The sequence below is a fragment of the Prionailurus viverrinus genome, chromosome C2 (genome assembly GCF_022837055.1).
Source record: "Prionailurus viverrinus isolate Anna chromosome C2, UM_Priviv_1.0, whole genome shotgun sequence".
NCBI classification, from domain to species: domain Eukaryota; kingdom Metazoa; phylum Chordata; class Mammalia; order Carnivora; family Felidae; genus Prionailurus; species Prionailurus viverrinus.
This window is the reverse complement of record NC_062569.1, coordinates 75427647-75440743: the sequence shown is the minus strand read 5'-3', so window position 1 is coordinate 75440743 and position 13097 is coordinate 75427647. Positions and strand designations below refer to the sequence as shown.

Genomic DNA, 13097 nt, shown 5'->3' with positions numbered 1-13097 from the left:
GATTAAAAAAAGTTGAATGGATACTTTCCCAAAGATGAAACACAGATGAAAATAAGCACATGAAAATATGCTCAACATCATGGAAGTTGCAAACTTATTACAGTAGTTAAAAAAATGGCAATACCAAGTCCCAGTGAGGATGAGAAGGGTCTGTATCTCCCACACAGTATGTTGGTGGGAATGGAAAATGGTAGGGCCACTTAGAAAACAGTTGGCAGTTTCTCATAAAATTAAACATATACTTACTGTACAGTCCAGTAGTCCTACCCCAAGAGAAATGAAAACACGGTCATACAAGAATCTGTGTGTAAATGCTTATAGCAGCCTAATTCTAATCACTAAAAACTGGAAAAAACCCAAATGTCTCTCCCCTGAGGAATGGATAAACAACTTGTGGCACATCTGTACAATGGAATCTTCAACAATGAAAAGAAATAAATTATTGATACACACAACAGCATGAATAAATCTGAAATACATATGCTAAAGAAAGACACCAGACTAAAAAGGTACATACTAAATTATTTCATTTATATGGCATTTGGAAAAGGTAAATTAGGATGGGGTGGTCGCCCGGGGTTAAGGGTGGGGAGGAGGTGCCATGACTACAGGGGATGATGCAACTATTCCCCATCCTGATTGTGGTGAAGGTTAAATGACTCCATGCATTTGTCAAAACTTAGAACTGTATGCTAACAAGAGTGGATTATACTGTATATCAGTTTAAGAATAAATTTTAAAAAGCATTACCAAACAGAAAAATACAGAAAACAAATACATGCTTGTTGCATAATATTTGGAAAAGACAGAAAAGTACAAAGAAGAAAGTCAACAATTCCATCTCCTAGTTACAGTCACAGTTACTCTTTGAGCATATGTTCTAGGTTTTTTCCTTTGGCATTTTCACATTCCTTTGGCAATTTGTATCATTTTACATGATATGATCTATCTCTCTTGATATATCTCATACATATTATTTATGTAATTATATAAATTCTATTCTGCTTTTTAAAGCTATACTACAAATTAAACTAAATTATATTACAAACAATTCCATATATTATAAAACATTTCCATAAATAACATTTTAATAATTTTATAATTTTTCACTACATGGTTATAATATAATTTATTTAAAAAAAATTTTTTTTCAACGTTTATTTATTTTTGGGACAGAGAGAGACAGAGCATGAACGGGGGAGGGGCAGAGAGAGAGGGAGACACAGAATCGGAAACAGGCTCCAGGCTCCGAGCCACCAGCCCAGAGCCTGACGCGGGGCTCGAACTCACAGACCGCGAGATCGCGACCTGGCCAAAGTCTGACGCCCAACCGACTGCGCCACCCAGGCGCCCCTATTTTTAAATACTGCCCTAGTGTTGGTCAGATAGGTTGTTTCCAGTTTGTCAGTGTTATTTTTTCAAAAATGCAAGAAGAATCTTTTTTTTTTTTTTAAGTTTATGTATTTATTTTGAGATAGTGTGTGCACTAGCAGGGGAGGAGCAGATAGAGAGGGAGAGAGAAAGAAACCCAAGCAGGCTCCACACTGTCAGCACGGGCCCACGTGGGTCTCCAACTCAGGAACTGGGAGATCATGACATGAGCCGAATTCAAGAGTCCAGTGCTTAACCGACTAAACCACCCAGGAGTCCCAAGGAGCATCTTTGTTCAGAAATCTTTGCACACATTTCACACATTCCAGATTTTTTTTAAAGCATAGAGTTCTAGCAAATGTTATTATTGGATCAATAATAGTATGAGTATGAGTATTGAGTTTTAAAATACATTTTGGTCAAATTACCTTCTGGGAAATTTATACTATTTTAGTGATGCATCAACAGAGTGTGGGGGTTCTTGATTTTACCAGATCTCTTTATCAGCATTTGGAATCATCTGCTTCCTCATATGTCAAATGGGGTAATGAGAGAACTTCTCGTATAGGATTTTGAAGTAATGCATGTTAAGTGCATGGGACAATAGCTGCAATGTAATTGTTAGCCCTTTTTGGTGATATTATTATTATTATTATTATTATTTTAAATATATTTTCAATGTTTATTTGGAGAGAGAGAGAGAGAGAGAGAGAGAGAGAGAGAGAGAGAGTGGGGGAGGGGATGAGACAGGGAGACAATCCAAAGCAGGCTCCAGGCTCTGAGCTGTCAGCACAGAGCCCAATGTGGGACTTGAACCCACAAACTGTGACATCATGACCTGAGCCAAAGTCAGATAGATACTTAACCGACTGAGTCACCCAGGCGCCTCTAGAAGAGCTAAAAAAGCAGTTTTTCCCCACCTACCTATAATAGTAGTTTCTTGCTGGGGGGTTGGGGGAGGAGATGGGGGAAAATATTCATCTCCCATTGCTATTACTATTGAAATAATCAGCTTTTTTCTAAGAGTTACCTAGTACCCAGTTATTTCAGAATCTGTTGTTCAAAATAAAGAAAATGTAGCCCTTTATTGGATATTTGATCTTGGTGAAATGATAAAGGTCAGTGCATGGAATATAGGATTTGTAAGATCTGTACAGCTTGTTCATATAAGAGATTCAAATGTAATAAAGAAAATTTCCAAGATTTTACAGTCTACCCTCTCCCTAGAGTTCTGTAAACTGCAAAAAATATAATTAAGGTCATTGCTGGGTGTGTGCAATTGCATTTACACTGCCATTGTGGATGTGGTTAACAAAGATAGCTCTTATGTTCGTAGGTGTTGTGATGCTAGCCAAGCATTCATGGCTATTCATAACTGAATGAATGGGTAAAAAAGTTAATGTAGTAGGAGAAAGAGCCTCCATATGGTGACTCAGGCACTTTCTATATTGTTGGTGGGAATATAAACTGGCACAACCATTTTGGAGGGAAATTTGGCTATATACAACAAACTGTTGCTTAAAAATTGCCTTGTTTGCTGCCCTGTAATTAGGACTTTCAGACTTGGTGTTTAATTGGAGTTAATATATTCACAATACCTAATGGTGGAGAAAAAAAAAAAGAGCTTTCATAAGTTTTAGCATCTCAAATTATATTACATTTCTTCCTCTTAATTTTTAGGTATTTTTCTTAAAGTACTTCACATGCAGTTAACACTAATAAAGAATTGGCACAGAGGATTACTAAACAGAGCAGCCTCTAATCTTAAGGGGCTTTCTGGTATAACCAATTCAGGAAAACGTTTGGCAGTTTCTTACAAATTAAATATACACCTCTCCTTTGATTGAGCAATACCACTTGTAGGTATTTAGCCAAGAGAAATGCAAATGTGTGTCTACACAAAGACCTTTACATGAGTGTTCAAAGCAGCCCAAATTGGGATAAAACCTGAATGTCTATAAGCAGGAAAATGGACAAACTGTGACCATCCATAAGACGGGACACAGCTCAGCAATAAAAATAAATGAATTTCTGATACACACAACATGGGTGAATCTGAAAAGCATTATCCTGAGAGAACCTAGACACAAGAGTACACACTATATGGTTACATTATATGAAGTTTTTAAAAAGGCAGGACTAGTCTCTATTGAAAAATCACTTTGATGGTTGCCTGGCAGTTAGGAACAAAGGTTGGCTGGGAAAGGACATGAAGGTACTTTCTATAGATGGAAATGTTCTATATCTTGAAAGGAGTGTGGGTTACATGGATGTATCCATTTGTCAAAACTCATTAAAATGTACACTTCAGATTTGAGTATTTCAATAATATTCAATTTTACCTTCTCCCTAAAAAATAAATATTTATTATTTACTTATTTAGTTTAAATTTTACTTTTTAAATGTTTATTTATTTTGAGAGAGAGAGAGCAAGAGAGAGAGAGAGAGAGAGAGAGAGAGAATATGAGTGGGGGAGGGGCAGAGAGAGAGAGGGAGAGAGAGAATCCCAAGCAGGCTCCATGCTCAGTATAGAGCCCTCCTCGGGGCCCGGTCCCACAATCGTGAGATCGTGACCTGAGTGAAAATCAAGAGTTGGATGCTCAAACTACTAAGCCACCGAGGTGCTCCTATTTATTTTTTATGAAAAGTGTTTCCAGTTTCTCCTTGGCTAGTTGCAAGTCTTAACTCAAATTTTATCTTGAAATATACAAATAAAAATTAGAAGTTTATATATAAATTTACTTATCACTTTTTGGATATTTCATATTGTGCCCTTTCCTTAAATCTTGGAGCATAACATTACTAAACAGAAACATTAAGCATGAAGAACCAAGATAAATACATTATGAAAAATCAGGCTCTTTCTGAGTGTACCACACTTGGCATAGCACAGTTCTGAAAGGTGAGCTTGCTTTTCTCCAAGTGGTAGTAAGGGTGGGAGGTCTTAGTCAGATCATGACAGACAAAAAACATCCTTCATTTTAGAATCATGGTATTGTACTTGCACCTGATCTTTAGAAGTGGTTCAGGACACAGTCTACATTCCTTCAGGACTTGAACACTGATCATTTCCTGTACCAACCCATGTTGCCTGTCTAGATAGTGACGTCTACTGGCTGTATTTTTAAGTCTCCGTATTTTATTCCTCTGCAGTTTAGAGAGGTTGGAAAAGAGGGAGGGGAGGATTGTGGCCTGGAATAATACACCAGTGGCCTGATGTATGTCTCATATTGTGATTCCTCTAAAAAATAAAAAAAAGATTCTGATTCTCATTGACTCTAGGATTTCCCTCTCTACCCCACCTCCTCATCCTCCAGTTTCCCTTTGTCTCCAAATGAGTGAATCCAGTAACTATTGGGCCTGTAATCCTGTGAGCACTCACCAATCCAAAGGATAAACTCTTAGCAATGAAATGACCTTGAATGAACTTCAGTGAGATTAGCTCAGAGAAGGGATTAAACACATTTATGTGAGTACAGTGCTGAGAGGAACCAAGAGAGAGCAAAGTGGCACGGTGTCCTGGGATCCAATGGCCTCCTGGTGCAGGAAGTGTGGGCAGCAAGACCCCAGATACTTGCCTTACACCTCTGTGCGGATCACAGAGGCAGAGATGAGGGCTTACCACCATTTCCTGGGAAGTTGCATCAGGCTAGAATATATGGCAAAACAAGGTACTGTGAGAGCAATGATGCCTTTCTTTTATTTTTGTTTTGTTATTCATCCTCATTCTCAGTGGAATAATGGTTTAACTAACAAATTTTACATTGAAAACATTTACTTGCAATACTATCTCAAGTTTGCTAAAAGGACTTTTTAAAATGCATTAATCAGCCATTAACAATATTGTAGATGGCTATTTATCAAAAAATTCATATTGAAGAGAGATGACCAAATAGTCTGAAAGAAAATCAGGTTGTAATATGCAATGTGTAAGTATGAATCTATTTTAAAAGCATATATGTCTAGGTATACATATATGAGATACTTATTTAATTTGGGGTGAAGGAGTGATAAGGAGTTTTATTTTTCTTGCTTTGGTTTAGTTGTATTTTTTATTTTATTTCAGATTATATTTATATTTATTTTATTTATTTTATATATTTATATATAAATATATAATATTTTATTTCAGATTATATATACATGTATATGTATGTGTGTGTGTGTGTGTGTGTATGTGTACATATATATATACATATGTATATATGCATATATATGAAGCAATGAAAACAATTACCGAGCTTCATCTTCTGGATAAGAATGCCAAGTTAGTTTCTCTTCATAAAAAGCAATTACAATTTGAGGACACTTCATATTTGCCTCTTTTGCCAGCACCGAGTGGACGTCATCTAAATCTTTCTGTTTCATGAGGAACATTAATTCTGCACTGCTGTCTGTGGCACCAATTATTCGTTCAGGATCAAGACCTCTGGTAAAGGCTCTGGGTTTCTCAGCACCATCTCTTTTCTTCTTTGACTTGCTATCATCAGATTCACTGTCAGATAAAGATTTTCTTTTTGTGCCATCTTTTTCTTTACCAGCTTTTCGGGAATTAAGAAATGCTTCAGGGGCGCCAGGGTGGCTCAGTCTGTTGAGTGTCAGACTTTGGCTCAGGTCATGATCTCTGGGTTCGTGGGTTTGAGCCCTGCATCAGGCTCTGTGCTGATAGCTGGGAGCCTGGAGCCTGCTTCGGATTCTGTGTGTGTCTCTCTCTGCCCCTCCCCCACTCATTCTCTGTCTCTCTCAAAAATAAACAACAACAAAAAAGAAATGCTTCAAGTAACTCTGGACAATCTAAATTTTCTTCAGGTTCCCAAGTATTGTCAGTATCTGTAAATCCCTTCCACTGCAGGAAATGCCCCGCCTTCCCATTCATTACAGGTCTGTCTAGTACTTTTTCCACCACAGATTCTTCAGGCTCTGCCTCTTCTACTTTTTTACTCTTTCCCTTCTGTTTCATTCCCTTTTTTTGCATTGTGGTTTTACTGGAGGCCTTTTTTTTTTTTTTTTTTTTTTTCAGACTTGAAGGGCTATTATTCACCGCCTCCGAGCTACTCCGGGTCCCGGGTCTGCGGCGTCCCCAGCCCTGACTCCTCAAGCCCCAGCCACATCCGAGGGGGAGGGCCGGGCAGTCGCTGGCGGGGGAGGGGGTGGCACCGCCCGCTCCGGGCGGCTGCGAGGAACCGTATTTTTTACTTTGAAAAATAACAAACATATGTTGCTTTTGTAAAATGAAAATATGAATCCAGGTAATGAAACTCATGGTACTGAAGAAAAGTGTCTGAAAAAAAATATTAAATCCGAAATGCTAAGATTTCACTGAAAACATATGAACTAATAACAGACTGGTGGTTTAAGAGTAGAAAAAAGAAAAAAACACTTCCTTTCAGTGGGCTGGGTGAGAAGGAACAGCATTTCTAAGTATAAGTATGCCTTACATGTATTTGGAAGCCAGTAAGACATTCTCTAAGAGCTGAAGCAACTACTTGTTTCTAAGACTGCTTCTTTTATGGATGGGCTTTTTTTTTTTTTTATAGTTACACCCCCCTTTTTTTTCTGGCCGTGAAAATGTTTATAATACATTCATTCCCCTTGGATCACAGGCTAGGAAAAGTGATTAAACAACTGTCTTTGTCTCCCTCATTACTCTTTACTTATATTTGGAACCTATTTCTTCAAGAGAGGGGAATTACTGAATAGAGATCATCATTGTTGCAGGATACTTTCTGAATTCATGCTTATACTATATACCATACACTTATATAGGATATAATACATATACTGTGTTATGAAAGGCAAGGGGTACTATGTATTTGCTACTTAAGAACGAACAACTTGTTAATCAGATTTTGCTTTCCATTCTTAAAACACATAGGTACTTGCCTGTGCATGCACACAAGTCCCACAGGGCTTGAATTCAAGTGTAAATTATTGCCCTGATTTTGTATTAAGGTTGAGTCATAAGGGCTTTACGGTTTTGTTAGCAGTGAGGAGAAGAAGTAACTTGAAAGAAGATTATGAAGAATTTCTGGATTCTAAACTCACAGCATTACATACACATTGTTGCTTTTCTTTTTGTATCCCCACTGTAAAAGGTTGTGAAATGCTTGCCTATATGCTTTAGCTGTCAATTATTTTATTCTGTCTGTGATTCAAGATAGCAATGAAAATTTGAGTATCTTAATGTAAGTTTTGGGAGTGTCTAACTGGCCTTTCTGACCATTACTGCAGTCTTACATCAATTCATTGGCTGTATTTATTCCATGAATTATCTGTTTTTAGTTTGTGCTTGTTTCATGTGGCTGCTATAACAAGTAAGCACAGATTTAATGCCTAAAACAGCAGAAATTTATTATCTCGTAGTTCTAGAGACCAGAAGTCCAAAATTAAGGTGTAGCTTTCTAGGGGCTATAGGGAAAATTTATTTTCTTGTCTCTTTCAGGCTCTGGTGGCTCCAGGCCTGTCTTGGCTTGTGACTGCTGGATTCCAGTCTCAGTTTCCATCTTTACCTGGTCTTCTCCTCTGTTTCCCTCTCTTATAAGAATGCATATGATTGCATTCTGGGCCCACCCGGATAATTCAAAATAGGCTCTTCCTCAAGAGCCTTAAGTTAATCATATCTGCAAAGACCCCTTTTCCACATAAGGTAACGTTCACAGGTACTGGGATTAGGACATGGCCATATCTCTTGGGAGGGGGGCACCAGCCAGCCCACTGTTGCTCTTTATGTTCTAGGAAGATAAGCCTTTTATTACCACATGTGCTGTGAATTTTCCAATTTGTTGCTATTTTTTTGAGTTTGTTCAAGGTGTGTTTGCCCTGCCAAAGTAGTTTTTAAATTAACTTTATCAGTCTTTTCTTATTGGTATTTCTGTCATACTTTGGTAAGCGGTTCTAATTCCATTATTGTAAAAATACCCTCCTATATTTTCTTCTAGTATTTTTATGGTTTAATTATTTAATTTGGGTGGGCTTCATATTGGAGTTTATAGTTTCATTATTTAATGTGACTGGAGTTTGTTCTTTTGGCAAGAAGTGAAATATTAAACATTTTGACAATAAGAAAATAACCTTACATAGCACTTACCATATACCAGGAATTTTTTAAAGCTCTCTAGCTATATTAACTACATTCTTACAACAGTTATATCAGGTGGATGTATTATAATTTTCCCCATTTTCAGACCAAGAAATTAAGGCACAGGGAAGTCCAGCAACTTGCTTAAGATTAATCGACTGTAGGGGCACCTGGGTGGCTCAGTCGGTTAAGCGGCCCACTTCGGCTCAGGTCATCATCTCGAGGTCTGTGAGTTTGAGCCCCGCGTCGGGCTCTGAGCTGACAGCTCAGAGCCTGGAGCCTGTTTCAGATTCTGTGTCTCCCTCTCTCTGACCCTCCCCCGTTCATGCTCTGTCTCTCTCTGTCTCAAAAATAAATAAACGTTAAAAAAAATTAAAAAAAGATTAATCGACTGTAAATGGCAGAGCCAAGATTTGAACTTAGGCATTGTGGTACCAGAGGTGATGCTCTTAGTCACTAAACTTGATGTCTTTTGGTGGCTAGTAGATTGACCTGACACTACATGTTCAATAATCTCTCCCTGTCCTCACGTGGAATGCCACTTCTATCATATTCTACATATTTATATTTTGACCTAATTCTAATCTCTGTTTTGCTCCTGAGTCCTTCTGAACTCAAAACAAATTCTGTCAGACTTATTTCATAGTGAAAGAGGAAGGTCAACAAGGGGAGTTCATGAGCAGAAATTCAAAGCAAACCACCAATGCATGGCAACAACATGGGTGTTTGTGAGAAACCTATTGTGGCATCCTTGGGATCATATAGCTCAGAGGACCGAATGATAAATTTAATTAGCATCTATTGAATCTCTTATACACAAACTGATTTCACATGTGATTTTAATTAATTAAGTTAGAAAATGTATGTAAAACATGTAGCAAAGTGCCCAGTAGTTAAGTGTTCAATAAATGGTAGTATTAATTCTCACAATAGCCCTCCAATTTTTGTTCATTCCCATTTTACAGAGGGAGACCCTGAAGATGGAGGGACTGGGTAGTGTCAGAGCTGGGATGCAAGTCCAGTTCTTTTAATTCTGCTTCCACACCTGAATGAATGAATGAATGAATGAATCGAGAGAGGAAGGAAGGAAATTTTGCCAGAGGTTCCAGGAGTTTTTCTTAAACAAAAATTAAATTGTTTATCCATCATATTGCTAAAATTTCTCAAATCCTACCATTTTTATTTCTTTGTATTAAGATTTTTTTTTTTTTTTTGTCTAGGAGCTTTAGAAGGAAAGTGGAGAAACGTTTGGAAGAATGCTATGTTAAATGATTATTACTCATATCACGTCTTCTCACTTCCTATTGTACCATATTGTATTGTTTTTCCCAAGACACTGCTTCCAGACAGTAAACTTGCCTGAATCCAGGGATAGGAGCGGGCCAAGAACGAGAGGGGATAGGCATGAAGGAGCCCATCCTGGGCAATGGGGCAGGGCTTGAGGTGTGCTGGAAGGAGAACTAAGCAGGTTCTCAAAGCAGGGTTGGCTTCTTTCCCAGGGTACAGACCTCACAGTCAGCACAGAAGGGAAAATTTACACCATCTGGGCCTCAGTTTCAAGAACACTTTCAACACATAGCGATGATTATTTTTATTGAATGATAAGAGAAGCAGACAGCGAACAACCCAAATAAATACTTTTTTTTTTTTCTCCTGACCTGCATTTTCAAAAGCATCAGGAAAGGACCAAGCATAGTCTAAGGCCTTGGAATCAGTGTTGTGCTTGCTTCTCTGTTGAATCAGCAGCATCAGGAGAGCTTGTTAGAAATGCTTGGCCCTAGGCCTACTAAATCAGAATCTGCGTTTTAAAGCCCATGTGATTTATATATTGATTATAATGTGAGAAGCACGGCTGGGGGTGGGGTATTGATTAAAATGCAGGTGGGGGTACTTGAAACCCAGTGGTGAAACAGGAGAGCCTTATGGGAAAAGGAGGGATTAAGTATTTTCACAGATTTTCTGAATTTCCTCCAGGGCCTTGATTGCTTTTTATTCAGAATACCCCAGGCAGCAGAGCCTGGTTCACCTCTCCTCTAGTTATGAAGGGCTACGGGGAAATGACATCTCCAGCTCTTGTTGCTAAGGAAACTCATCACATAGAAACTTCCACCTCTGCAGTGCTTGTCTCCTACAAGGGTACGATGTGAAATGTCAGCAGAAATTAAGGAGCTTTAAAAAAATGTATCAACTTTGTGAGGGAAAGAAAAAGGAGAAAAGGGATTTGGATAAATATTAAAAAACAGAAATGCTATGCTTAGTAATATCTTACCAGTTTTCAAAGTAGTTTTAAACAGGCATTGCCGACAGAGACTGGGACAAGAGTACAAAAGGAGGCCCACATGCCACAGTTAAATAAAACATGTTTTATTTTCCCACCTACCTTATAAACATACTCTCATAAGAACAAAATTAAAATGTGTAGAAAGCTGTGGTTTTTATATGAGTAAAATTCAGAAAATAGCAAAGATGAAGAAAATTGAATTATTGTGTTCCTGAGTGTTGTGTTGATGGCCCTATGAAATTTGGATGGGTAATGAAGATATCTGTAATCTGTAAATCACTAATCCATAAAATATATATTTTTTTCTTGCCTTTATGTTAGCAAAAGCACTGTTGTTATAATTGAGATTTTCACATAATTTGAGCTCTGTTGAGAGCAGTGATCTACAATGTGATCTAAGTAGGGGGCGCCTGGGTGGGTCAGTCAGCTGAACGTCTGACTTTGGCTCAGGTCATGATCTCACACTTGTGAGTTTGAGCCCCACTTTGGGCTCTGCGCTGGTAGCTCAGAGCCTGGAGCCTGCTTCAGATTCTGTGTCTCCCTCTCTTTCTGCCCCTCCCCCCCCCCCACTCTTTCTCTCTCTCAAAATAAGTTAAAAAATTAAAAAAAAAAAGTGATCTGGGGCGGCTTAGCCAGTTAAGCGTCTCACCTCAGCTCAGGTCATGATCTCACAGTTTGTAGGTTTGAGCCCCATGTAGGGCTCTGTGCGCTGACAGCTCAGAGCCTGGAGCCTGCTTCAGATTCTGTGTCTCCCTCTCTTTCTGCCCCTCCCCCCCCCCCACTCTTTCTCTCTCTCAAAATAAGTTAAAAAATTAAAAAAAAAAAGTGATCTGGGGCGGCTTAGCCAGTTAAGCGTCTCACCTCAGCTCAGGTCATGATCTCACAGTTTGTAGGTTTGAGCCCCATGTAGGGCTCTGTGCGCTGACAGCTCAGAGCCTGGAGCCTGCTTCAGATTCTGTGTATCCCTCTCTGTCTGCCCCTCCCCAACTAGCCCTCTGTCTCTGTCTCTCAAAAAATAAAATTAAAAAAAACAGTAAAAACAAATAATTAATTAATTAATTAATAAAAAAGAACTCTTTTAAAAAAAAAGTGATCTAAGTAAAATTTTGTAATTGGATTCAAGGAATTCACATTTTGAATATATGTATTTGCATCATGAAATAGAAAGAAGAAAGAGGGTTGGGGGCCCCTGGGTGGCTCAGTCAGTTAAGCACCCAACTTCGGCTCAGGTCATGATCTCACAGTTCATGAATTACAGCCCTGCGTGGGGACTCCGTGCTGACAGCTCAGAGCCTGGAGCCTGCTTCAGATTCTGTGTCTCCCTCTCTCTCTGCTCCTCCCCCACTCATGCTCTGTCTCTCAAAAATAAATAAAAACGTCAAAAAAAAAAATTAAAGAAGGGAGAAAGAAGGTTGATGATTGGTAGGACTGGGCAGATATTTCATTATATAAGAATCTACAACATTCACACCATGTGAGAGGGAGGATTTGACATGTTCATTAATTTGTCTTTTCTCTTACCTAAGCACTTCCGCTGCTCCAATCCTCCCAGCGCTCTGAAGCAGCGTCTGTCCCTGATACGAGCAGTGGCACAACCCACAAACCGCCATAGCATTGGATGCAGACGTCCTTTCTTTTGAGGATATAGATCAAGAGATGTGGAGAAGTGTTTCCCTGGGTCTCCAGTGGTGTTAAAAGAGTAGATGTGTGGGGCTGCCCTGCCAGCCCCGAGCACTGGATCACGAGTGACAGAGCCACCCATGTGGTCTTTAACACATGTATTTATGAGAGGGAGGGCTGTGGAATGTGGAGCTCCCAACAGTGTGGGGTCTGGGACAGGGGTCACAAGGAAGCTTTTGGGGTGATGGAAATGTTCCATATCTTGATCTGTTTGATGGTTATGTGAGTGTATGTATTTATCAGAATACATTAAACTGTACACTGAGGATCTGTGCGTTGTGCTGCATGTAAATTGTACTTCAATAAAGTCCTATTAGCATAAAAAATAAAGGCTACCAGAGCATATTTTTCTGTATGTAAGCTAAGTGGGTAAGAACAATATGATTCCGTTACTCTAACACAACTATTTCAAGTATTCTTTTCTCATATGCTCACACACATGTGCACAAATACACCACGTACTTTCTTCTTCTTTTTTTTAACTTGTATGCAGTCTCACGTCACATATAGTTTTTATGTCCTTGATATTATATTTTAAATCTTTTTCTGTGGAGATGGTTTTCATAATTATATAATGAATGCTTTCATCTCTTTACTCTTATAAATAGTATTTCCAGTCTACCTTTTTTATGTATAACATTTTCATTTTACTATTTTCTTGGCCTAAATTTCCAGATATTAGATGAA

At 38.6% G+C, this 13097-nt stretch overlaps 2 protein-coding genes across 2 annotated transcripts in view; one reads left to right on the top strand and one right to left on the bottom strand.

Moving 5' to 3' along the window:
* The window catches only part of MCF2L2 (MCF.2 cell line derived transforming sequence-like 2), a 272800-nt gene that overhangs the window by 18771 nt on the left and 240932 nt on the right, over positions 1-13097 (top strand). The window lies entirely within an intron of this gene.
* LOC125175065 (chromobox protein homolog 3-like) lies at positions 5605-12340 on the bottom strand. Its single transcript, XM_047875341.1, has 3 exons — positions 12252-12340; positions 6133-6566; positions 5605-5933 (listed from the first exon to the last, which is right to left on the bottom strand). Exons 1-3 carry the CDS (start codon positions 12338-12340, stop codon positions 5605-5607), a joined length of 852 nt encoding a protein of 283 aa, XP_047731297.1.